At 29.8% G+C, this 27,299-nt stretch overlaps 8 protein-coding genes across 8 annotated transcripts; 4 read left to right on the forward strand and 4 right to left on the reverse strand.

Annotated features, from left to right (window-relative positions):
- Positions 1–2,582: 2,582 nt before the first annotated feature.
- On the reverse strand, positions 2,583–3,204 carry LOC128957188 (uncharacterized; the record flags this gene model as incomplete). The annotated part of the gene is made up of 3 exons (XM_054302910.1): positions 3,175–3,204; positions 2,983–3,051; positions 2,583–2,720 (listed from the first exon to the last, which is right to left on the reverse strand). Coding segments are annotated over exons 1-3 (237 nt in total), but the record flags the coding sequence as incomplete, so codon positions are not given.
- Positions 3,205–3,688: 484 nt separating this feature from the next.
- On the forward strand, positions 3,689–5,136 carry LOC128957214 (uncharacterized). The gene is made up of 2 exons (XM_054302945.1): positions 3,689–3,767; positions 3,876–5,136. Exon 2 carries the CDS (start codon positions 3,906–3,908, stop codon positions 5,082–5,084), a length of 1,179 nt encoding a protein of 392 aa, XP_054158920.1. The 5' UTR covers positions 3,689–3,767; positions 3,876–3,905; the 3' UTR covers positions 5,085–5,136.
- A 2,248-nt stretch (positions 5,137–7,384) lies between these two features.
- Positions 7,385–8,832, forward strand: LOC128957215 (uncharacterized). The gene is made up of 2 exons (XM_054302946.1): positions 7,385–7,463; positions 7,572–8,832. Exon 2 carries the CDS (start codon positions 7,602–7,604, stop codon positions 8,778–8,780), a length of 1,179 nt encoding a protein of 392 aa, XP_054158921.1. The 5' UTR covers positions 7,385–7,463; positions 7,572–7,601; the 3' UTR covers positions 8,781–8,832.
- Positions 8,833–11,089: 2,257 nt separating this feature from the next.
- On the forward strand, positions 11,090–12,531 carry LOC128957196 (uncharacterized). Its single transcript, XM_054302917.1, has 2 exons — positions 11,090–11,168; positions 11,277–12,531. Exon 2 carries the CDS (start codon positions 11,307–11,309, stop codon positions 12,477–12,479), a length of 1,173 nt encoding a protein of 390 aa, XP_054158892.1. The 5' UTR covers positions 11,090–11,168; positions 11,277–11,306; the 3' UTR covers positions 12,480–12,531.
- A 2,260-nt stretch (positions 12,532–14,791) lies between these two features.
- LOC128957197 (uncharacterized) lies at positions 14,792–16,209 on the forward strand. The gene is made up of 2 exons (XM_054302919.1): positions 14,792–14,870; positions 14,979–16,209. Exon 2 carries the CDS (start codon positions 15,009–15,011, stop codon positions 16,170–16,172), a length of 1,164 nt encoding a protein of 387 aa, XP_054158894.1. The 5' UTR covers positions 14,792–14,870; positions 14,979–15,008; the 3' UTR covers positions 16,173–16,209.
- Positions 16,210–16,580: 371 nt separating this feature from the next.
- Positions 16,581–17,366, reverse strand: LOC128957199 (cytochrome c oxidase subunit 7C, mitochondrial-like). Its single transcript, XM_054302921.1, has 2 exons — positions 17,097–17,366; positions 16,581–16,987 (listed from the first exon to the last, which is right to left on the reverse strand). The coding sequence occupies exons 1-2, from the start codon at positions 17,202–17,204 to the stop codon at positions 16,859–16,861; spliced, it is 237 nt and encodes a 78-aa protein (XP_054158896.1). The 5' UTR covers positions 17,205–17,366; the 3' UTR covers positions 16,581–16,858.
- A 1,065-nt stretch (positions 17,367–18,431) lies between these two features.
- On the reverse strand, positions 18,432–19,703 carry LOC128957189 (CLIP domain-containing serine protease B9-like). The gene is made up of 2 exons (XM_054302911.1): positions 19,642–19,703; positions 18,432–19,401 (listed from the first exon to the last, which is right to left on the reverse strand). Exons 1-2 carry the CDS (start codon positions 19,701–19,703, stop codon positions 18,432–18,434), a joined length of 1,032 nt encoding a protein of 343 aa, XP_054158886.1.
- A 1,592-nt stretch (positions 19,704–21,295) lies between these two features.
- LOC128957190 (putative ammonium transporter 3) lies at positions 21,296–25,118 on the reverse strand. The gene is made up of 4 exons (XM_054302912.1): positions 24,450–25,118; positions 22,327–22,843; positions 21,401–21,618; positions 21,296–21,334 (listed from the first exon to the last, which is right to left on the reverse strand). The coding sequence occupies exons 1-4, from the start codon at positions 25,032–25,034 to the stop codon at positions 21,296–21,298; spliced, it is 1,359 nt and encodes a 452-aa protein (XP_054158887.1). The 5' UTR covers positions 25,035–25,118.
- Positions 25,119–27,299: the final 2,181 nt, after the last annotated feature.

Genomic DNA, 27,299 nt, shown 5'->3' on the forward strand with positions numbered 1-27,299 from the left:
ACGGTTTATTGGGTACCAAATCATCGCTTAAAGTGTATTCACAATACATGTGTACTATATGTATGGGTGGGGAGGGGTTTACCCTTAATACCGATATTTATTGGTTTTTTCTATTAATTTTAATTTATTCGGGTATTAATTGTTATTTTTCATTTATTATTACCGTAGGCCAACTCATCGCAAACAGTTACCAACGATATGCCTATTACTAGATTGGATAACCAGCGGGTGATTGTCAGCATCAGCGACGATCTGGAAGAGTGGGGCTGGGATTGTGCATCCAGTCGGCTGCCGGTTGCCGTCGCCGGGGAGTCCAGAGGAGGTGTAGGTGCGGGTACTCCGCAACTGCAGCGACCGCCGCCGCTGCCGCCCATACGTGTCTTAAGTGACTCGTTATTGGAAAAATCTATGGACGACGACAACGATGACGACAACGATGGCGATGACTGCTCTTCTAATCATAACAACAATGCTGATGAAAAAGAGAACCTACCGGTGCTGATGCTAACACCAGCACCACTGCCACAGCAGGCGTTGCCCAATACTCCTGCAGACAGCAGTCGACAGATGATTACCGCCGCCGCCGCCAATAACCCGTCGGTGACGGCAAACATTAGCTTCAGCGACGACACTAAATCGGAACAATTTTTTCGTGACCTACTACTGGCCGCACAGCATATGCCCGTCCAATCGCCGTTAAAATCTAGTGCCAAATGTCAAGTGCCTAACATTGCCGCCGCCCCTAACCATAGGTTATCATCAGTCAATACAAAGTGTCTAAACAGCAATAATTATGGCAACACTGCTATTGATCCGAACAACATCGCCGAATCAATGGCCACTTCTTGCGAGTCACCTTCGGTGACCTATAGCCGTCACCAAACAGCTACCGCTGATCGACCGCTACCACTGCCGCCGCCGCATATTATCAACGACATTGATCTGGACGCCACTCTACGTAGTATTCAATTGTATCATAATTTGCGCCAAAACTCGGACAAAACGCACAGCCATTCACAACAAATGACCGGTTCGTCGCCAATCGATTGCCGATTGAATACATCGGTACCAAACTTTACGCCGCCTCAACCGCCCGTACGGACAACCATAATGCCAGCAGCGATGACCAAACACTATAAACCTATTTCCGGCGGCGGCGGCTTACAATTGGCGCCTCCGTTGCCGCCCAAACCCAGCGATATTGTCCGGGGAGAACGGGGACCGCCGCCACCCAGACCTCCCAGTTCACGGCAAAGCATCTATACTGTGGTGGCAAACAATGGTGGCGTCGGTACCGCCGCCGCCCCCGCCAACAACATGAGTACACTAATTAAAAATTTGGACAAAACTATTGAATCAAATGTGATTTTTGTTTGAAAATTTTGTTTGTATTCACAAAAATATATATATAATTATTATTGTTGTTTGAAAACAATGAGATTATTAATTGTATTATTATTATTATTATTATATTTTAAGAGATTATAATTACCGGTATATATATATATATATTTTTATACTAATATATATATATATATATTAATACCTGCCTTTAAATACAGAAATATATATCAAATTAAATATAACTATATTATATTAGTTATACTTATTATAAATTATATAAATCAAGTGTTATTATATTATTTGTAAATAAAATAATCTTTTAATTATAAATTTATTTATTTAATTAATTATTATTTGCATATTTTGGACTAACCCTACAGACAAAACAAAATACGTTAAATAAATTAATTAGTTTTAATATCATTGTATGTATTATACATACCATTTAATTAAATTTATTGCAAAATTATAAATAAAATTATAATCAGGGTAAAAAAATAGCTGACATAAACAATCGATGCCAATTTTGAAAAATGCCTGCATATATTTTGTCATACCCTGGGCATTTATTATTATGTGGTGACATGTTATTTTAGTTTAGGTAAGCTTGGTTTGGTTAATTTAGGGAAGTTAGGTTAGATTAAATTAGGTTAAATTAGGTTAGGTTTTGTTAATTTAGGTTAGGATAGGATAGGATAGGTTAGGTTAGGTTAGGTTAGGTTAGGTTAGGTTAGGTTAGGTTAGGTTAAATTAGGTTAGGTTATGATAGGTTAGGTTAGGTTAGGTTAGGTTAGGTTAGGTTAGGTTAAATTAGGTTAGGTTATGATAGGTTAGGTTATGTTAAATTATGTTAGGTTTTGTAAATTTAGGTGAGATAATAGATAAGATAATAAGCAAGATAATAGATAAAATAATAGATAAGATAATAGATAAGATAATAGATAAGATAATAGATAAGATAACAGATAAGATARTAGATAATAGATAATAGATAAGATGAGATAAGAGATAAGATGAGAGATAAGATAAGATAAGAGATAAAATAATAGATAAGATAATAGATAAGATAAGAGAAGATAAGAGATAAGATGAGAGATAAGATGAGAGATAAGATRAGAGATAAGATAAGAGATAAGATAAGAGATAAGATAAGAGATAAGATAAKAGATAAGAKAAGAGATAAGAGAAGATAAGAGAAGATAAGAGATAAGATAAGAGATAAGATAAGATAAGAGATAAGATAAAGATAAGATAAGATAAGATAAGATAAGATAAGATAAGATAAAGATAAGATAAGATAAGATAAGATAAGAGATAAGAGATAAGAGAAGATAAGAGAAGATAAGATAAGAGATAAGATAAGATAAGAGATAAGAGATAAGATGAGAAGATAAGAAGATAAGAAGATAAGAAGATAAGAAGATAAGAAGATAAGAAGATAAGAAGATAAGAAGATAAGAAGATAAGAAGATAAGAAGATAAGAAGATAAAGATAAGAAGATAAGAGATAAGAAGAGATAAGATAAGAGATAAGATAAGAGGTAAGATAAGAGATAAGATAAGAGATAAGATGAGATAAGATAATAGATAAGATAAGAGATAAGAAAGATATAATAAATAGAATGAGATATAATAAATACAATAAGATATAATAAATACAATAAGAGATTTAATAAATACAATAAGAGATTTGATTAAAGTAAGATTCTTTTTATAAATCAATTTAAAAATCTTAGATTATTTGAGATTAAATTTATTAACAACATTAATTTACTTGTATTCATTCTATATTATTTATTTTACTTATTAGTTTTGTTAAACTTATATTACAATATGTGTCAATATGTTACAAATTGGCATCGATTATTTATGCCGGCTTTTTTAAAAACCCTGATAATAATTTCTAATTTTTTTTATTTTTCAATTATCATAATTAAATAATTATACAAATGTATAATACAGACAATGATCTAAAAAAAATTGTCTATTTTCCAGATATATACTAATGTTATATACTATTTAGATGTTTAATACATTTACAAAAAATATAATACATGATCAAAATCATTAATTATTTAGTATTAATTATTTAATTATTAATTATTTAATTATTAATTATTTAATTATTAATTACACATTAAATATTTTATATATTAACGTTTATTTTGTTTCTACTATATATATATATATATATTACTAATAAAATAATAAATAATTGTCCATGATGCAATGCAGAAAATTGAAAAATTTTAGACTATCTCACTTGTAAATAGTACTAATCAATCGATTTGATTATATAATAATTACAAACGTTATTACTGTCTCTAAAAATATAACTATTGTTTGAATGTATTATTAATTATACGGTTTATTGGGTACCAAATCATCGCTTAAAGTGTATTCACAATACATGTGTACTATATGTATGGGTGGGGAGGGGTTTACCCTTAATACCGATATTTATTGGTTTTTTCTATTAATTTTAATTTATTCGGGTATTAATTGTTATTTTTCATTTATTATTACCGTAGGCCAACTCATCGCAAACAGTTACCAACGATATGCCTATTACTAGATTGGATAACCAGCGGGTGATTGTCAGCATCAGCGACGATCTGGAAGAGTGGGGCTGGGATTGTGCATCCAGTCGGCTGCCGGTTGCCGTCGCCGGGGAGTCCAGAGGAGGTGTAGGTGCGGGTACTCCGCAACTGCAGCGACCGCCGCCGCTGCCGCCCATACGTGTCTTAAGTGACTCGTTATTGGAAAAATCTATGGACGACGACAACGATGACGACAACGATGGCGATGACTGCTCTTCTAATCATAACAACAATGCTGATGAAAAAGAGAACCTACCGGTGCTGATGCTAACACCAGCACCACTGCCACAGCAGGCGTTGCCCAATACTCCTGCAGACAGCAGTCGACAGATGATTACCGCCGCCGCCGCCAATAACCCGTCGGTGACGGCAAACATTAGCTTCAGCGACGACACTAAATCGGAACAATTTTTTCGTGACCTACTACTGGCCGCACAGCATATGCCCGTCCAATCGCCGTTAAAATCTAGTGCCAAATGTCAAGTGCCTAACATTGCCGCCGCCCCTAACCATAGGTTATCATCAGTCAATACAAAGTGTCTAAACAGCAATAATTATGGCAACACTGCTATTGATCCGAACAACATCGCCGAATCAATGGCCACTTCTTGCGAGTCACCTTCGGTGACCTATAGCCGTCACCAAACAGCTACCGCTGATCGACCGCTACCACTGCCGCCGCCGCATATTATCAACGACATTGATCTGGACGCCACTCTACGTAGTATTCAATTGTATCATAATTTGCGCCAAAACTCGGACAAAACGCACAGCCATTCACAACAAATGACCGGTTCGTCGCCAATCGATTGCCGATTGAATACATCGGTACCAAACTTTACGCCGCCTCAACCGCCCGTACGGACAACCATAATGCCAGCAGCGATGACCAAACACTATAAACCTATTTCCGGCGGCGGCGGCTTACAATTGGCGCCTCCGTTGCCGCCCAAACCCAGCGATATTGTCCGGGGAGAACGGGGACCGCCGCCACCCAGACCTCCCAGTTCACGGCAAAGCATCTATACTGTGGTGGCAAACAATGGTGGCGTCGGTACCGCCGCCGCCCCCGCCAACAACATGAGTACACTAATTAAAAATTTGGACAAAACTATTGAATCAAATGTGATTTTTGTTTGAAATTTTGTTTGTATTCACAAAAATATATATATAATTATTATTATTGTTTGAAAACAATGAGATTATTAATTGTATTATTATTATTATTATTATATTTTTAAGAGATTATAATTACCGGTATATATATATATATATTTTTATACTAATATATATATATATATATTAATACCTGCCTTTAAATACAGAAATATATATCAAATTAAATATAACTATATTATATTAGTTATACTTATTATAAATTATATAAATCAAGTGTTATTATATTATTTGTAAATAAAATAATCTTTTAATTATAAATTTATTTATTTAATTAATTATTATTTGCATATTTTGGACTAACCCTACAGACAAAACAAAATACGTTAAATAAATTAATTAGTTTTAATATCATTGTATGTATTATACATACCATTTAATTAAATTTATTGCAAAATTATAAATAAAATTATAATCAGGGTAAAAAAATAGCTGACATAAACAATCGATGCCAATTTTGAAAAATGCCTGCATATATTTTGTCATACCCTGGGCATTTATTATTATGTGGTGACATGTTATTTTAGTTTAGGTAAGCTTGGTTTGGTTAATTTAGGGAAGTTAGGTTAGATTAAATTAGGTTAAATTAGGTTAGGTTTTGTTAATTTAGGTTAGGATAGGATAGGATAGGTTAGGTTAGGTTAGGTTAGGTTAGGTTAGGTTAGGTTAGGTTAGGTTAAATTAGGTTAGGTTATGATAGGTTAGGTTAGGTTAGGTTAGGTTAGGTTAGGTTAGGTTAAATTAGGTTAGGTTATGATAGGTTAGGTTATGTTAAATTATGTTAGGTTTTGTAAATTTAGGTGAGATAATAGATAAGATAATAAGCAAAATAATAGATAAAATAATAGATAAGATAATAGATAAGATAATAGATAAGATAATAGATAAGATAACAGATAAGATAATAGATAATAGATAATAGATAAGATGAGATAAGAGATAAGATGAGAGATAAGATAAGATAAGAGATAAAATAATAGATAAGATAATAGATAAGATAAGAGAAGATAAGAGATAAGATGAGAGATAAGATGAGAGATAAGATAAGAGATAAGATAAGAGATAAGATAAGAGATAAGATAAGAGATAAGATAAGAGATAAGAGAAGAGATAAGAGAAGATAAGAGAAGATAAGAGATAAGATAAGAGATAAGATAAGAGATAAGATAAGAGATAAGATAAGATAAGATAAGATAAGATAAGATAAGATAAGATAAGATAAGATAAGAGAAGAGATAAGAGATAAGAGAAGATAAGAGAAGATAAGATAAGAGATAAGATAAGTTGAGATAAGAGATAAGATGAGAAGATAAGAAGATAAGAAGATAAGAAGATAAGAAGATAAGAAGATAAGAAGATAAGAAGATAAGAAGATAAGAAGATAAGAAGATAAGAAGATAAGAAGATAAGAGATAAGATAATAGATAAGAGAAGAGATAAGATAAGTTGAGATAAGATAAGAGATAAGATAAGTTGAGATAAGATAAGAGAAGATAAGAGATAAGATGAGAAGATAAGAGATAAGAAAGATATAATAAATACAATGAGATATAATAAATACAATAAGATATAATAAATACAATAAGAGATTTAATAAATACAATAAGAGATTTGATAAAAGTAAGATTCTTTTTATAAATCAATTTAAAAATCTTAGATTATTTGAGATTAAATTTATTAACAACATTAATTTACTTGTATTCATTCTATATTATTTATTTTACTTATTAGTTTTGTTAAACTTATATTACAATATGTGTCAATATGTTACAAATTGGCATCGATTATTTATGCCGGCTTTTTTAAAAACCCTGATAATAATTTTTAATTTTTTTTATTTTTCAATTATCATAATTAAATAATTATACAAATGTATAATACAGACAATGATCTAAAAAAATTGTCTATTTTCCAGATATATACTACTGTTATATACTATTTAGATGTTTAATACATTTACAAAAAATATAATACATGATCAAAATCATTAATTATTTAGTATTAATTATTTAATTATTAATTATTTAATTATTAATTATTTAATTATTAATTACACATTAAATATTTTATATATTAACGTTTATTTTGTTTCTACTATATATATATATATATATTACTAATAAAATAATAAATAATTGTCCATGATGCAATGCAGAAAATTGAAAAATTTTAGACTATCTCACTTGTAAATAGTACTAATCAATCGATTTGATTATATAATAATTACAAACGTTATTACTGTCTCTAAAAATATAACTATTGTTTGAATGTATTATTAATTATACGGTTTATTGGGTACCAAATCATCGCTTAAAGTGTATTCACAATACATGTGTACTATATGTATGGGTGGGGAGGGGTTTACCCTTAATACCGATATTTATTGGTTTTTTCTATTAATTTTAATTTATTCGGGTATTAATTGTTATTTTTCATTTATTATTACCGTAGGCCAACTCATCGCAAACAGTTACCAACGATATGCCTATTACTAGATTGGATAACCAGCGGGTGATTGTCAGCATCAGCGACGATCTGGAAGAGTGGGGCTGGGATTGTGCATCCAGTCGGCTGCCGGTTGCCGTCGCCGGGGAGTCCAGAGGAGGTGTAGGTGCGGGTACTCCGCAACTGCAGCGACCGCCGCCGCTGCCGCCCATACGTGTCTTAAGTGACTCGTTATTGGAAAAATCTATGGACGACGACAACGATGACGACAACGATGGCGATGACTGCTCTTCTAATCATAACAACAATGCTGATGAAAAAGAGAACCTACCGGTGCTGATGCTAACACCAGCACCACTGCCACAGCAGGCGTTGCCCAATACTCCTGCAGACAGCAGTCGACAGATGATTACCGCCGCCGCCGCCAATAACCCGTCGGTGACGGCAAACATTAGCTTCAGCGACGACACTAAATCGGAACAATTTTTTCGTGACCTACTACTGGCCGCACAGCATATGCCCGTCCAATCGCCGTTAAAATCTAGTGCCAAATGTCAAGTGCCTAACATTGCCGCCGCCCCTAACCATAGGTTATCATCAGTCAATACAAAGTGTCTAAACAGCAATAATTATGGCAACACTGCTATTGATCCGAACAACATCGCCGAATCAATGGCCACTTCTTGCGAGTCACCTTCGGTGACCTATAGCCGTCACCAAACAGCTACCGCTGATCGACCGCTACCACTGCCGCCGCCGCATATTATCAACGACATTGATCTGGACGCCACTCTACGTAGTATTCAATTGTATCATAATTTGCGCCAAAACTCGGACAAAACGCACAGCCATTCACAACAAATGACCGGTTCGTCGCCAATCGATTGCCGATTGAATACATCGGTACCAAACTTTACGCCGCCTCAACCGCCCGTACGGACAACCATAATGCCAGCAGCGATGACCAAACACTATAAACCTATTTCCGGCGGCGGCGGCTTACAATTGGCGCCTCCGTTGCCGCCCAAACCCAGCGATATTGTCCGGGGAGAACGGGGACCGCCGCCACCCAGACCTCCCAGTTCACGGCAAAGCATCTATACTGTGGTGGCAAACAATGGTGGCGTCGGTACCGCCGCCGCCCCCGCCAACAACATGAGTACACTAATTAAAAATTTGGACAAAACTATTGAATCAAATGTGATTTTTGTTTGAAATTTTGTTTGTATTCACAAAAATATATATATAATTATTATTATTGTTTGAAAACAATGAGATTATTAATTGTATTATTATTATTATTATTATATTTTTAAGAGATTATAATTACCGGTATATATATATTTTTATACTAATATATATATATATATATATATATACAGTATATTAATACCTGCCTTTAAATACAGAAATATATATCAAATTAAATATAACTATATTATATTAGTTATACTTATTATAAATTATATAAATCAAGTGTTATTATATTATTTGTAAATAAAATAATCTTTTAATTATAAATTTATTTATTTAATTAATTATTATTTGCATATTTTGGACTAACCCTACAGACAAAACAAAATACGTTAAATAAATTAATTAGTTTTAATATCATTGTATGTATTATACATACCATTTAATTAAATTTATTGCAAAATTATAAATAAAATTATAATCAGGGTAAAAAAATAGCTGACATAAACAATCGATGCCAATTTTGAAAAATGCCTGCATATATTTTGTCATACCCTGGGCATTTATTATTATGTGGTGACATGTTATTTTAGTTTAGGTAAGCTTGGTTTGGTTAATTTAGGGAAGTTAGGTTAGATTAAATTAGGTTAAATTAGGTTAGGTTTTGTTAATTTAGGTTAGGATAGGATAGGATAGGTTAGGTTAGGTTAGGTTAGGTTAGGTTAGGTTAGGTTAGGTTAGGTTAAATTAGGTTAGGTTATGATAGGTTAGGTTAGGTTAGGTTAGGTTAGGTTAGGTTAGGTTAAATTAGGTTAGGTTATGATAGGTTAGGTTATGTTAAATTATGTTAGGTTTTGTAAATTTAGGTGAGATAATAGATAAGATAATAAGCAAAATAATAGATAAAATAATAGATAAGATAATAGATAAGATAATAGATAAGATAATAGATAAGATAACAGATAAGATAATAGATAATAGATAATAGATAAGATGAGATAAGAGATAAGATGAGAGATAAGATAAGATAAGAGATAAAATAATAGATAAGATAATAGATAAGATAAGAGAAGATAAGAGATAAGATGAGAGATAAGATGAGAGATAAGATAAGAGATAAGATAAGAGATAAGATAAGAGATAAGATAAGAGATAAGATAAGAGATAAGAGAAGAGATAAGAGAAGATAAGAGAAGATAAGAGATAAGATAAGAGATAAGATAAGAGATAAGATAAGAGATAAGATAAGATAAGATAAGATAAGATAAGATAAGATAAGATAAGATAAGATAAGAGAAGAGATAAGAGATAAGAGAAGATAAGAGAAGATAAGATAAGAGATAAGATAAGTTGAGATAAGAGATAAGATGAGAAGATAAGAAGATAAGAAGATAAGAAGATAAGAAGATAAGAAGATAAGAAGATAAGAAGATAAGAAGATAAGAAGATAAGAAGATAAGAAGATAAGAAGATAAGAGATAAGATAATAGATAAGAGAAGAGATAAGATAAGTTGAGATAAGATAAGAGATAAGATAAGTTGAGATAAGATAAGAGAAGATAAGAGATAAGATGAGAAGATAAGAGATAAGAAAGATATAATAAATACAATGAGATATAATAAATACAATAAGATATAATAAATACAATAAGAGATTTAATAAATACAATAAGAGATTTGATAAAAGTAAGATTCTTTTTATAAATCAATTTAAAAATCTTAGATTATTTGAGATTAAATTTATTAACAACATTAATTTACTTGTATTCATTCTATATTATTTATTTTACTTATTAGTTTTGTTAAACTTATATTACAATATGTGTCAATATGTTACAAATTGGCATCGATTATTTATGCCGGCTTTTTTAAAAACCCTGATAATAATTTTTAATTTTTTTTATTTTTCAATTATCATAATTAAATAATTATACAAATGTATAATACAGACAATGATCTAAAAAAATTGTCTATTTTCCAGATATATACTACTGTTATATACTATTTAGATGTTTAATACATTTACAAAAAATATAATACATGATCAAAATCATTAATTATTTAGTATTAATTATTTAATTATTAATTATTTAATTATTAATTATTTAATTATTAATTACACATTAAATATTTTATATATTAACGTTTATTTTGTTTCTACTATATATATATATATATATTACTAATAAAATAATAAATAATTGTCCATGATGCAATGCAGAAAATTGAAAAATTTTAGACTATCTCACTTGTAAATAGTACTAATCAATCGATTTGATTATATAATAATTACAAACGTTATTACTGTCTCTAAAAATATAACTATTGTTTGAATGTATTATTAATTATACGGTTTATTGGGTACCAAATCATCGCTTAAAGTGTATTCACAATACATGTGTACTATATGTATGGGTGGGGAGGGGTTTACCCTTAATACCGATATTTATTGGTTTTTTCTATTAATTTTAATTTATTCGGGTATTAATTGTTATTTTTCATTTATTATTACCGTAGGCCAACTCATCGCAAACAGTTACCAACGATATGCCTATTACTAGATTGGATAACCAGCGGGTGATTGTCAGCATCAGCGACGATCTGGAAGAGTGGGGCTGGGATTGTGCATCCAGTCGGCTGCCGGTTGCCGTCGCCGGGGAGTCCAGAGGAGGTGTAGGTGCGGGTACTCCGCAACTGCAGCGACCGCCGCCGCTGCCGCCCATACGTGTCTTAAGTGACTCGTTATTGGAAAAATCTATGGACGACGACGACGACAACGATGGCGATGACTGCTCTTCTAATCATAACAACAATGCTGATGAAAAAGAGAACCTACCGGTGCTGATGCTAACACCAGCACCACTGCCACAGCAGGCGTTGCCCAATACTCCTGCAGACAGCAGTCGACAGATGATTACCGCCGCCGCCGCCAATAACCCGTCGGTGACGGCAAACATTAGCTTCAGCGACGACACTAAATCGGAACAATTTTTTCGTGACCTACTACTGGCCGCACAGCATATGCCCGTCCAATCGCCGTTAAAATCTAGTGCCAAATGTCAAGTGCCTAACATTGCCGCCGCCCCTAACCATAGGTTATCATCAGTCAATACAAAGTGTCTAAACAGCAATAATTATGGCAACACTGCTATTGATCCGAACAACATCGCCGAATCAATGGCCACTTCTTGCGAGTCACCTTCGGTGACCTATAGCCGTCACCAAACAGCTACCGCTGATCGACCGCTACCACTGCCGCCGCCGCATATTATCAACGACATTGATCTGGACGCCACTCTACGTAGTATTCAATTGTATCATAATTTGCGCCAAAACTCGGACAAAACGCACAGCCATTCACAACAAATGACCGGTTCGTCGCCAATCGATTGCCGATTGAATACATCGGTACCAAACTTTACGCCGCCTCAACCGCCCGTACGGACAACCATAATGCCAGCAGCGATGACCAAACACTATAAACCTATTTCCGGCGGCGGCGGCTTACAATTGGCGCCTCCGTTGCCGCCCAAACCCAGCGATATTGTCCGGGGAGAACGGGGACCGCCGCCACCCAGACCTCCCAGTTCACGGCAAAGCATCTATACTGTGGTGGCAAACAATGGTGGCGTCGGTACCGCCGCCGCCCCCGCCAACAACATGAGTACACTAATTAAAAATTTGGACAAAACTATTGAATCAAATGTGATTTTTGTTTGAAATTTTGTTTGTATTCACAAAAATATATATATAATTATTATTATTGTTTGAAAACAATGAGATTATTAATTGTATTATTATTATTATTATTATATTTTTAAGAGATTATAATTACCGGTATATATATATTTTTATACTAATATATATATATATATATATATATATACAGTATATTAATACCTGCCTTTAAATACAGAAATATATATCAAATTAAATATAACTATATTATATTAGTTATACTTATTATAAATTATATAAATCAAGTGTTATTATATTATTTGTAAATAAAATAATCTTTTAATTATAAATTTATTTATTTAATTAATTATTATTTGCATATTTTGGACTAACCCTACAGACAAAACAAAATACGTTAAATAAATTAATTAGTTTTAATATCATTGTATGTATTATACATACCATTTAATTAAATTTATTGCAAAATTATAAATAAAATTATAATCAGGGTAAAAAAATAGCTGACATAAACAATCGATGCCAATTTTGAAAAATGCCTGCATATATTTTGTCATACCCTGGGCATTTATTATTATGTGGTGACATGTTATTTTAGTTTAGGTAAGCTTGGTTTGGTTAATTTAGGGAAGTTAGGTTAGATTAAATTAGGTTAAATTAGGTTAGGTTTTGTTAATTTAGGTTAGGATAGGATAGGATAGGTTAGGTTAGGTTAGGTTAGGTTAGGTTAGGTTAGGTTAGGTTAGGTTAAATTAGGTTAGGTTATGATAGGTTAGGTTAGGTTAGGTTAGGTTAGGTTAGGTTAGGTTAAATTAGGTTAGGTTATGATAGGTTAGGTTATGTTAAATTATGTTAGGTTTTGTAAATTTAGGTGAGATAATAGATAAGATAATAAGCAAAATAATAGATAAAATAATAGATAAGATAATAGATAAGATAATAGATAAGATAATAGATAAGATAACAGATAAGATAATAGATAATAGATAATAGATAAGATGAGATAAGAGATAAGATGAGAGATAAGATAAGATAAGAGATAAAATAATAGATAAGATAATAGATAAGATAAGAGAAGATAAGAGATAAGATGAGAGATAAGATGAGAGATAAGATAAGAGATAAGATAAGAGATAAGATAAGAGATAAGATAAGAGATAAGATAAGAGATAAGAGAAGAGATAAGAGAAGATAAGAGAAGATAAGAGATAAGATAAGAGATAAGATAAGAGATAAGATAAGAGATAAGATAAGATAAGATAAGATAAGATAAGATAAGATAAGATAAGATAAGATAAGAGAAGAGATAAGAGATAAGAGAAGATAAGAGAAGATAAGATAAGAGATAAGATAAGTTGAGATAAGAGATAAGATGAGAAGATAAGAAGATAAGAAGATAAGAAGATAAGAAGATAAGAAGATAAGAAGATAAGAAGATAAGAAGATAAGAAGATAAGAAGATAAGAAGATAAGAAGATAAGAGATAAGATAATAGATAAGAGAAGAGATAAGATAAGTTGAGATAAGATAAGAGATAAAGATAAGTTGAGATAAGATAAGAGAAGATAAGAGATAAGATGAGAAGATAAGAGATAAGAAAGATATAATAAATACAATGAGATATAATAAATACAATAAGATATAATAAATACAATAAGAGATTTAATAAATACAATAAGAGATTTGATAAAAGTAAGATTCTTTTTATAAATCAATTTAAAAATCTTAGATTATTTGAGATTAAATTTATTAACAACATTAATTTACTTGTATTCATTCTATATTATTTATTTTACTTATTAGTTTTGTTAAACTTATATTACAATATGTGTCAATATGTTACAAATTGGCATCGATTATTTATGCCGGCTTTTTTAAAAACCCTGATAATAATTTTTAATTTTTTTTATTTTTCAATTATCATAATTAAATAATTATACAAATGTATAATACAGACAATGATCTAAAAAAATTGTCTATTTTCCAGATATATACTACTGTTATATACTATTTAGATGTTTAATACATTTACAAAAAATATAATACATGATCAAAATCATTAATTATTTAGTATTAATTATTTAATTATTAATTATTTAATTATTAATTATTTAATTATTAATTACACATTAAATATTTTATATATTAACGTTTATTTTGTTTCTACTATATATATATATATATATTACTAATAAAATAATAAATAATTGTCCATGATGCAATGCAGAAAATTGAAAAATTTTAGACTATCTCACTTGTAAATAGTACTAATCAATCGATTTGATTATATAATAATTACAAACGTTATTACTGTCTCTAAAAATATAACTATTGTTTGAATGTATTATTAATTATACGGTTTATTGGGTACCAAATCATCGCTTAAAGTGTATTCACAATACATGTGTACTATATGTATGGGTGGGGAGGGGTTTACCCTTAATACCGATATTTATTGGTTTTTTCTATTAATTTTAATTTATTCGGGTATTAATTGTTATTTTTCATTTATTATTACCGTAGGCCAACTCATCGCAAACAGTTACCAACGATATGCCTATTACTAGATTGGATAACCAGCGGGTGATTGTCAGCATCAGCGACGATCTGGAAGAGTGGGGCTGGGATTGTGCATCCAGTCGGCTGCCGGTTGCCGTCGCCGGGGAGTCCAGAGGAGGTGTAGGTGCGGGTACTCCGCAACTGCAGCGACCGCCGCCGCTGCCGCCCATACGTGTCTTAAGTGACTCGTTATTGGAAAAATCTATGGACGACGACGACGACAACGATGGCGATGACTGCTCTTCTAATCATAACAACAATGCTGATGAAAAAGAGAACCTACCGGTGCTGATGCTAACACCAGCACCACTGCCACAGCAGGCGTTGCCCAATACTCCTGCAGACAGCAGTCGACAGATGATTACCGCCGCCGCCAATAACCCGTCGGTGACGGCAAACATTAGCTTCAGCGACGACACTAAATCGGAACAATTTTTTCGTGACCTACTACTGGCCGCACAGCATATGCCCGTCCAATCGCCGTTAAAATCTAGTGCCAAATGTCAAGTGCCTAACATTGCCGCCGCCCCTAACCATAGGTTATCATCAGTCAATACAAAGTGTCTAAACAGCAATAATTATGGCAACACTGCTATTGATCCGAACAACATCGCCGAATCAATGGCCACTTCTTGCGAGTCACCTTCGGTGACCTATAGCCGTCACCAAACAGCTACCGCTGATCGACCGCTACCACTGCCGCCGCCGCATATTATCAACGACATTGATCTGGACGCCACTCTACGTAGTATTCAATTGTATCATAATTTGCGCCAAAACTCGGACAAAACGCACAGCCATTCACAACAAATGACCGGTTCGTCGCCAATCGATTGCCGATTGAATACATCGGTACCAAACTTTACGCCGCCTCAACCGCCCGTACGGACAACTATAATGCCAGCAGCGATGACCAAACACTATAAACCTATTTCCGGCGGCGGCTTACAATTGGCGCCTCCGTTGCCGCCCAAACCCAGCGATATCGTCCGGGGAGAACGGGGACCGCCGCCACCCAGACCTCCCAGTTCCCGGCAAAGCATCTATACTGTGGCAAACAATGGTGGCGTCGGTACCGCCGCCGCCCCCGCCAACAACATGAGTACACTAATTAAAAATTTGGACAAAACTATTGAATCAAATGTGATTTTTGTTTGAAAATTGTTTGTATTCACAAAAATATATATATAATTATTATTATTGTTTGAAAACAATGAGATTATTAATTGTATTATTATTATTATTATTATATTTTAAGAGATTATAATTACCGGTATATATCATATATTTTTATACTAATATATACTGTATATATATATATATATATATATATTAATACCTGCCTTTAAATACAGAAATATATATCAAATTAAATATAACTATATTATATTAGTTATACTTATTATAAATTATATAAATCAAGTGTTATTATATTATTTGTAAATAAAAATTATAACTCTATTATAAATTTTTGAATTTATTTTTTTTTTTTTGAATTAATTAATTAATTATATCATTTGCTTTTAATTAAGTGAATTTATACATGTATTTTACTAAAGGCTATCAAACAATAATAATAATAATCAGATCATTGAGATTATAATTTGCAAAAAAAATCATCAAATATTTAATAGTAATTAATTAATAAACTAATTAATTACTATTAATTAACTAATCATATATAATATAATTATTAAAAAAAAATAATCAATTATTTAAATCATATCTCTATATATATCTAAAAACAAATCGGTAATGAGTTTATACTCCTAATCAACAAAAATTAGTGGCCATATATCGGGTGCCAACCAACCAATCAATCAATCAACCCGTAGCCGTCCAAATCAGTATTGGCCGCTAGATTTCTTGAGCTGATAGCGGACAATAATAAACGGTACGGCAAACGGTACGGCCAAAAACAGTGTCATTTTGACGGCAAACGCCCGATAGTTGGCCACATTGAACGGTATGTTCTGTGACGGGAGTAGACAAAGATTAGTATATATATATATATATATAGTATAGCAGACAATTGGTTGGCCGACTGCTAACTGGCCGCCGCCGACACCGTAGTTTACATACCTGTCCCTTATAGACGACCTGTTCGTGCGATTGCCGAACAATAGCTTTGGTCAGTTCACGACTGGCCGCCAATAGGCCGCTGGGCATTGAACGGGCAAACAGTGCCATCCTTTTTGTATTTATCGGGGGTTCTCGGAAAAAAACTGGTCACCAAAAAACAAACAATATTTATCGGGAGATCTGTTAAACTGTTTGTGTGTTTGATGTTTGAAAACAAATGGCAGACACTGTATGTGTGTGTGTGTGTAGTATAAAATAGTACCAAATTGTTGTGGTTCTATACGTGTACTAGTTTGGGCCTATTGTTTACTATTACTAAATTTTTGTTTTATTTCATTACTACTACAGTAATGATTACACGAAATATTTTCCCAATAATTACAAAATATTTCCTAAAATCTACAAAATATTCCCTAAAATCTACAAAATATTCACTAAAATTACAAACATTTCTTAAAATTACAAAATATTCCCTAAAATTACAAAATATTCCCTAAAATTACAAAATATTCCCTAAAATTACAAATATTTCTTAAAATTACAAAATATTCCCTAAAATTACAAAATATTCCCTAAAATTACAAATATTTCTTAAAATTACAAAATATTCCCTAAAATTACAAATATTTGCTAAAATCTACAAAAATTCACTAAAATTACAAATATTTCCTAAAATTACAAAAATTCACTAAAATTACAAATATTTCCTAAAATTACAAAATATTCCCTAAAATTACAAATATTTCTTAAAATTACAAAATATTCCCTAAAATTACAAATATTTCATAAAATCTACAAAAATTCACTAAAATTACAAAATATTCCCTAAAATCTACAAAAAATGTTATTTTCCCCCAATTTATATACTTTTTTCAAAAAATGTAATATTTCCTAAAAAATCTGTTTTTCCAAAAAATATTAACTTTTTATCAAAATTATACATATTTTTCCAAAGTTATGCATTTTTTCCAAAGTTATACACATTTTCCTAAAATATACATATTTTGCATATTTAAGTCAAATTATAACTAATATACATATAATAATATATATTATAAATTAAATTCTGTAAAACAATTTTTAATTAAAAAATTACAGTTTATATAATAATAATAATTTTATTTTAATATGATTTTTAGCATTTTTTTTCTTAAACTTTAAATTTAAAACCATAAATAAGATTTTTATTATTTGTATTAAATATATTATTATTTTCGGTAAAATTATAAATTTTTCAATCAATTATAATTTTAAAAAAATAAAATAATATTAATTCTAATAAAATTTATTTATTTTTGTTAAAAAAATAAAACAAACAAAATTAAATCACAATTTTTAGCATGCACAAATTTGTTTGCCAATCCAATTGGCGTACAACTGGACATCGGTAAACAAGGCCGGTATGTCGGCATCGCCGCAAAGTACGCCACCCGATACTACACCGATAAGTGTCCACCGTTTTTGACCGCCGCCACCACTACCACCACCGTCGGCAGTCATAGCGGCCATCAATGGTCCGCCCGAATCGCCCTGACATGTGTGTCGGCCACGACTGCCGGCACAGATCACCGTTTCGGGCAATCGGGACATATCCTCGACACGACTGGTGTACCGATGTTCGCATAGCCGACGGTTCCATACGGACAGCGATACCTGTTTCAAGTACGCGTTGACCGAACCCCGATGTCGGGTATGTCCCCAACCGGCTACGGTAACCGACTGACCACTGTAGTCATGGCGTAATGATTGATTACCCGACGGTGCCGTCAGCGGCGCCGGCGGTGGCGGCAAACATATTGGCTGAATATATGACGTATATTTGACTGGCGTTAGCAATGTTAGGACAGCTATATCATCGCCCGATTTGGTCGACCGATAGGCCGGATGTATGGCATAGGACTTGATCTGGTAGTCGCGGGCCGGTAGTCGGGTGGTTGATGTGGTGTTAGCGCTCCTGAATCGGTGAGCGCCTAGACGTACGGTTATCCGCGGCCGCGGCCAACGCTGCCGCTTACCGACTACTGTCAAACAGTGTGCAGCCGTTACTATGTGTCTACGGCTGACCAATGTTCCCGCACAATAGGGTTTATGGCTCGGGTTGCGTTTATCGGTGGTCATCATAATGGCCGCAATCCATGGCCAGTCGCCCGGTTGTGATTGTCGGCCGCCAACAATACGTCGGCTATGTTTGAGACCACACTTGTTGTTGTCGTTGTTGTTGTCGTTGTTGTTGTCGTGGATGTTGTGGTCATTGTTTTCGGCAATTATTTGTCGCAATAAATCTGCAATTGATTTATAAGTTTCTCTATAAATAAAATAATTAATTTTTAATAAGTTATTGAAAAAAAATATATTATTGAATAAAATAGTTAATAATCAATATTTATAATAATTATTAATATTAATAATTATATATATTTTTTTAAAATATTAATTTAATAAATATACTGTTAATTAATTAATTAATTTATTATAATTTATTATAATTTATATTAATTTAATAATTATATGTTTATTAATTAATTATTTTTTTAGTTAAATTTACTTTTCATCAGCAACAATTATTGTTGTATAAATTAATAATAATATTGTTAAATATAATTTCATTATTTAAAATTAAAACTAATTTAGTTTATTATGAATTTTAATTATTTAATAAATTATAAAATAATTAATTATAAAAAGTATAGTTAACTAACTCTAATATATTGATAATAAATATTGATATATATATTATTTGTTTGTAAAATTGAGTTTATTTTTACAAAAAAAATAAATAAAATAATTGTTAACCAAATTAGGTTTTTATTTTATTTTTTTAAAAATACCGGAATATATATCTAAATATAGTTAAAATGTCTAAATATTGATAAATAATAAATTATATACAATGTGTTTGTGTATAATAAATGCAAATATAATTGCAATTATTTAAAAAAATAGTAATTATTTAGATATTGAAAAAAATTAATAAATATTTTCAATAAAAAATTGAAAATTATTATTTTTATTTTGTGTACAAATTAAAAAATTAGTAAATTAAAAAAATAAATAAATACAAATTGTAATATTAATAAATACATAGTTAGTAAATTAATTGTTTGTTAAATTAATTAATTAATTATATAATACATTATAAATATCTTATATATATTTTTTTGGTAAATTAAAACTATAAAAAAAACAATATACAGTATAATGACAGTAATCATATAAAACAAAAAATAAAAATCCAAAAAATTAATTATAATTAAATTATTTTGTGTGTGTGTGTGTATGATATGACATTATAAATAAATAAATAGATAATTAAATTTTAATTAAAATTAATTAATTTATCGCATTCTTCATCGGAAAGTTGTCCAAACAGACACTTATACTCCATATGCCGATAACCGCCGGCCCCTCGAGTAAACCGTCGCCTAATGTTATTATTAGGCCTATTATCAGCAGCACCGGTATGTTTAGACAATAGTTCATAATTATCAGTAGTTATTGTATTTAATAATTGCATGCAATCAATGGTCACGAATAATACAAATAAAATTTTAATTATTATTAGTAATAAATTTAAATTATTAGCTAATTTCATATTTTTTTGTTGTTGATTTAAACACATTTATAACAACACAATAAATAAAAAATATATTTTTATATATACTAATTAATCAATGTGTCATATTTATTAGTATTATTATTACTACTACTGTTAATTAATTTTTATTTTTAAAAATATAATATTAATTTAATTATAATTATTTTTTTACAGACAAACGATATATATAGTAAACACAGGATGACTACGTAATTGCTATACATTTATATAATAATATTATATTAATATAATTAATATATTAAAAAAAATAAATATAAATAAAAAAATTTCATTTTTTGCATTATAAACAAACAGCAAATTATTTATGCAAACAATTAGAGATTTATATATTTATGATATTAATATATATTTGTTAAAATAATTTAGTAATTATTTTTAAAGAGACAATTGATAAATATTTTTTTGATAAATAAATTATTTATTTAACAAAAACATAACTCAAACATATATATACCGGTAGTAATTGAATGTATTTTTTTTTATAAATAGTAAAATATTACTTTTTTAACCAAAAAAAAAAATCAATAAATTAGTGATATATATATCACACACACATATATATACAGTATATATATATATAAGTCTATCCAAATAGTTTATGGCTACCAGTGGCCGACAATTCCTTAAACAAATTTTTATCATATTTATTGGCTATAATTTTCAATATATCCTGATTGCCGTCGTGTACCAGACCGTGATCAACAAAATCGGGTCCCAGTATTTCGTCCCGTACGCTCATACGCAGGCCAACCGTATATTTGATGGCCAACAGTATGGCCAGTGTCGATAGGATACTCCATGTGGACAGTGCGGCAATGGCTAACAGTTGCGATGCTATCAGTCGAGTGTCCCAATTGATTAGCAAACCATTAGTACCGTTAGTATAGTTTATTAGATTGTCTTTCTCTGGATGTATGAATTTCGTGGTAAAATATAATAAATCAATTGTCATACACATACACACTACACATACACACTACACATACACACTACACATACACACTACACATACACACTACACATACACACTACACATACACACTACACACTACACATACACATACACATACACATACACATACACACTACACATACACACTACACATACACACTACACATACACACTACACATACACACTACACATACACACTACACATACACACTACACATACACACTACACATACACACTACACATACACACTACACATACACACTACACATACACACTACACATACACACTACACATACACACTACACATACACACTACACATACACACTACACATACACACTACACATACACACTACACATACACACTACACATACACACTACACATACACACTACACATACACACTACACATACACACTACACATACACACTACACATACACACTACACATACACACTACACATACACACTACACATACACACTACACATACACACTACACATACACACTACACATACACACTACACATACACACTACACATACACACTACACATACACACTACACATACACACTACACATACACACTACACATACACATACACATACACATACACATACACATACACATACACATACACATACACATACACAAACTAACCGGCAAACAGGCCAATGGCTATCAAACCCCAGGCGCCGCCGACTGCGTGTACGGCAAACGAATTGGTCGGATCGTCGATACGCAAGCGGGCCATTACCGGACTGACTGATAGTACTAGAAAAGCGGCCACCGAACCGACCAGTACCGAAAAACCGGGTCGAAATATTGGTGCACCACCCGATATGGCCACCAGCGACCCGAGTATCGAATCCATAAGCATGGTAATATCCTGGAGACCGTGTTTCAGCCAATAGCTGAGTACCATACCGACCGATCCGCCGCCCATCGACGCCAGTATAGTCGTAACCGATGCACGGCTGGAAAATTTCCACTTATCGCCGGTTATGCCGAACGTTGAGCCGGCACTGAAACCCAGCCAACCCCACCATAACATGAATAGACCCATCAGACAGTTGGTTGGATTACCCATTGGTATGTCGCCGCTGCTGTTGGCACCGAATCGGCCGATTCGCGGTCCCAACAGTATGGCGGCCACTATACTTGAACAGCCGCCTACCTGTCCGCCCCCACCACACACACACACCCCAACCGTAATAACCGTACAATTTTTTTTTAGTAAAGATTTAGCAATAATTTCTATGCTATTATTATTATTATTAGTAATTATATATTAAATAAAATTTTTTAGAAAAATATTTATAATTTATAATATTGTATGCTATGATAATAATTATTATTAAATTAATTATTAAATTAATATTAAATTAAAATAATATTAATTAAAATATTATTATTATTATTATTATTATTATAAACTGTAATACTGTAATCAAGCATTAATTTATTGGTATTATTATTATTTAATTTACAATTTAATATTAGTGTAACTCCCAGTTTTTAATAATTGTTTAATTCAATTATAATTTTATAAATATAAAAACAAAAATTTTGCTAATATTTTTTGTTGCCTATTACCAAATTAGTTAGTACCCAGTATATTATTAAAATACTAATTATTATTATTATTAAAATACTAACTAATTATTACTATTAAAATACTAATTAATTATTATTATTAAAATATTAACTAATTATTATTATTAAAATATTAACTAATTATTATTATTAAAATACTAACTAATTATTATTATTAAAATACTAACTAATTATTATTATTAAAATACTAATTAATTATTATTATTAAAATATTAACTAATTATTATTATTAAAATATTAACTAATTATTATTATTAAAATATTAACTAATTATTATTATTAAAATATTAACTAATTATTATTATTAAAATACTAACTAATTATTATTATAAACTGTAATACTGTAATTGTAGTTTAAATTTACATGTATTATAGATATTTGATTAACAATATTATATTAGAAACATTAATATAAAGTTAATGTTTTTTTTTTAATTTATAATAATATGATAATAATAATAATAATAATTTTATTCAAGTATATAAATTTAAATTATAACTATTAATATAATATATTTAAAAAACTGTAATACTTTAATACATAAACTAATTAATACCAATAAATACATGTATTATAGCTTATAATTTTTAGGTACTTTAACTAATATACATTTTAAAGTTAACTTATATATTAAATTATTAATTGATTTAACTTATACAAAAAAAAATGATAATTAAATTGTTTAAAAAAAAATTTTGTTTTTAACTAGAATTTCAATCAAACAAAAATTATATTTTTTTTTATAGTAGTAAAACTTTAATTATTAATTATAATTTTTAGTAACGAAAATATTGATAAAAAAATATTGATAAATATTATTTTAATTAATTAATAGCAACAACAACACCAACAAAATCTTAATCAAAAAATATTATTAAAATAAAAACCAAAACAAAAAATTATTCACAAAATTTTTTTTTTCAGTCAAATACTAATTAGTATAATAATATAGATATTAATTTTAATAATTTTATATATAATAATAATATTAATAATAATATTAATTATAATAACAATACTAATAAAATGTATATTTAATTAAAAAATATATATAAAAAAAATAATTAACTAAAATACTAGTATGATTTCACTAAAAAAAAATTATTTTTTTAAATACAGTATATATATATATATATATATATATATATATACAGCTCACACTTACCAAATGTACAGTACCGGAGCCGCCAATATCGACGGCACCCATCGATCTCAGCCAACCGCCCTCCCGGAGCAGCCAACGAGCCGGTACACAATAGATGAACGTATTGACCGAACTGAACAACAGGTACGATACAAATTTGCACCGTTCGCTCATCGATCCGGATATGATGGCCGTCGATGTTGTCGAATAGGCCAACTGGAAGGCCATCTCCGAATATTTGGGTCCCATATCCAGTTCCGAAGCGGTGACCATAAAATCGCCGTAACCTACCAACTGGTTGGCCGGTGTACCGAAACTCAGGCCGTAGCCGAACAGCCAGAAAGCTAGCGAACCGAACATAATATTGACGGCATTTTTCACTAGAATGTTGGCCTCGTTTTTACGTGAAACGACACCCGACTCTAATAGGGCGTAACCGGTTTGCATTGTAAATATTAGGAAAGCCGATGTCAGTATCCAACAGACATCGTTCGAGTCGTTACTTGAGCCGAATCGGTCGGAGCCAGTGGTCGGCGACGGCGATGGCGGGACAGTAGTGTTGTCGATACTACTACTACCGGAGCTGATTGCTGGCGACGATGACATGTTTTTAACTAATAGACAGTACTGTATGTTCGTTAAGGTACAGTACAACTGGCCAGTCAGCTATGTTTGTGTGTGTGTGTGTTAATCAATATCATATATATAATCTATATATATATATATATATATATATATATATTTATTATTTTACTTATTTATTGATATATATATTATGTATGTTTTGTTTTTTATTGTTAGTATATACTGTATATATATGTATATATATGTATATAAAACTTTAGACTATTATTACTAATATTTAATATAATATTTAATATTTTTTTTATGTATATATATATATATATATATATATATGTGTGTATGTGTGTGTTTGTGTGATATATATATATATAACATGAATTTTGTGTGGCATCTAATCTATAATAAAATACAATAACTATTAATATATATAATTATTAATAATTTTTATACGATTAGTATTTAGTTTTAATAATAGTAAAAAAGTAAATATTAATAATAATTTTAAAAATAATAATAGTAATATGTTATAACAATTATTATTATTATATATTCTATTAGAATTGTATAAAAATTAATCAATTGTACTTGATACAAAAAAAAATCTACTTAAATATTTAATAATTTTAATTAAAAAAAATTTTTTTTCTTCATATATTTGTTACAAAAAAATATAATAAATATTTTTTTAATAATAATGATAATGAAACTTCAAATTAATTTAGTTTAGTTTACAAGTTAAGTACAGCTGTTTTTAAGTATTTAATTTATATATATATATATAGTATAATACAGTACTGTAAGTAATACTGTATTATACAATACATTATATTTTATGGTATGTTATATAAAAAAACTATTAAATAAATCAAAACCAAAATAATTTGTTGTAAATGTGTAAAAATGATGAGAAATTTTTAAAGTAATTGTTGTATTTGTTTAAAAAAAACATTAATATTATGTATAAATATTACACATTTTATACATGTATATAAATATTATATTATATGGTGGGGTTAGGTTAGGATATATAATATAATAATAATTAAAATAATAATGAAAACAATAATAATAGTAATAAAATAATACATAAAATAATATATACAGTATATATATAGTTTTCTCTATCTCTTGTTTGTAATAAAATATATATATTTTTTTAATAAAATCCAATCATTTTTTAGTGTATTTATATGCTATATATATCAGGGTTAAGTAAGGGGGGGGTAAGGCCAAAATACCCCCCCCCCCTAAGATCGAGAAATTGGGATTTTACCCCCCCCTAGACTTTTTGACAAAATTGGAAAAATTGTTGCTTAAAAACTTTAATTTTAGTTGATACTATTTTAGAAAGTATTTTTATGTTTTTTAAAATTTACATGAATCTAATTATTGATTAAATATAAGTAAAAAAAAGTTAAAATAACGTTAAAACTCATATAAAAATAACATAATTTTAATTAAAATATTAAACTAAAAAAATTTAAAATTACCTATTTGTTGAAAAGTGTAATTATAGTAGTTAATAATTTTTAAAATTTACATGATAATATTCGGGAATTTAAGGGAATATTAGGGAATTTTCATTGACCCCCCCCCTTGATTTTGGATTTTTGAAAAAATTGCCGTTTAAAAATGCAATAAAATTTTTAACCCACCCAATACTCCCCGAAGATTTTTCGAGAATTTTGTAAATTTTACCCCGGTCTACCCCCCTCTAAAATCCAAAACCTTGCTTAACCCTGATATATATATATATATATATATATATATATATATAGTATAAGCTTATGGATATTGTGTGTTAATAGTATAGATAGTACTCTACAGTACAGTACAGTTTCAATATATCCAATATATTGATAAAGTGATTGACTATAAGATTTATACATGATAACTTTATTTTGTTGATAAAAAATATATTAACTAAAATAATTATTCATATATAATAATAATAATAATAATAATTTTTTAGTTAATTCAAATAAAAATAATATTATTAAACTATATATAAATAATATCTATTAATATTTATTAATATAAATTACTCTATATATATATATAATATGTGTGTGATTTACTTTTAAATTATTTTTTTTCAACAAAAATTTGTTGAAAAAATTTCAATTAATTGAAGAAAAAAATTAAATCAAATTTTGACAAAAAAAAAGATAAAAATTATAATAACTAAAGTTATATTCATATATAATAATATTATTTTAATTTAATAATATAATAATTCAAAAAATAAAAATATTATTAAACTAGATATAAATAATATCAAATAAT

The sequence above is a fragment of the Oppia nitens genome, unplaced genomic scaffold (genome assembly GCF_028296485.1).
Source record: "Oppia nitens isolate AA-2021 unplaced genomic scaffold, nextdenovo-longstitch-racon4-pilon3 scaffold38_pilon_pilon_pilon, whole genome shotgun sequence".
NCBI lineage: Eukaryota > Metazoa > Arthropoda > Arachnida > Sarcoptiformes > Oppiidae > Oppia > Oppia nitens.

Coding starts and splice junctions, on each gene's coding strand:
- LOC128957214 (XM_054302945.1), top strand. CDS start 3,906: ATGCCTATTACTAGATTGGATAACCAGCGGGTGATTGTCAGCATCAGC.
- LOC128957215 (XM_054302946.1), top strand. CDS start 7,602: ATGCCTATTACTAGATTGGATAACCAGCGGGTGATTGTCAGCATCAGC.
- LOC128957196 (XM_054302917.1), top strand. CDS start 11,307: ATGCCTATTACTAGATTGGATAACCAGCGGGTGATTGTCAGCATCAGC.
- LOC128957197 (XM_054302919.1), top strand. CDS start 15,009: ATGCCTATTACTAGATTGGATAACCAGCGGGTGATTGTCAGCATCAGC.
- LOC128957199 (XM_054302921.1), bottom strand. CDS start 17,204: ATGGCACTGTTTGCCCGTTCAATGCCCAGCGGCCTATTGGCGGCCAGT. Junction 16,988..17,096: donor AGGTCGTCTATAAGGGACAG/GTATGTAAACTA, acceptor CTCCCGTCACAG/AACATACCGTTCAATGTGGC.
- LOC128957189 (XM_054302911.1), bottom strand. CDS start 19,703: ATGAAATTATATTTAACAATATTATTATTAATTTATACAACAATAATT. Junction 19,402..19,641: donor ATAATTGTTGCTGATGAAAA/GTAAATTTAACT, acceptor TTTTATTTATAG/AGAAACTTATAAATCAATTG.
- LOC128957190 (XM_054302912.1), bottom strand. CDS start 25,034: ATGTCATCGTCGCCAGCAATCAGCTCCGGTAGTAGTAGTATCGACAAC. Junction 22,844..24,449: donor GCTCCGGTACTGTACATTTG/GTAAGTGTGAGC, acceptor GGGGGCGGACAG/GTAGGCGGCTGTTCAAGTAT. Junction 21,619..22,326: donor AGCCATTGGCCTGTTTGCCG/GTTAGTTTGTGT, acceptor TCATACATCCAG/AGAAAGACAATCTAATAAAC.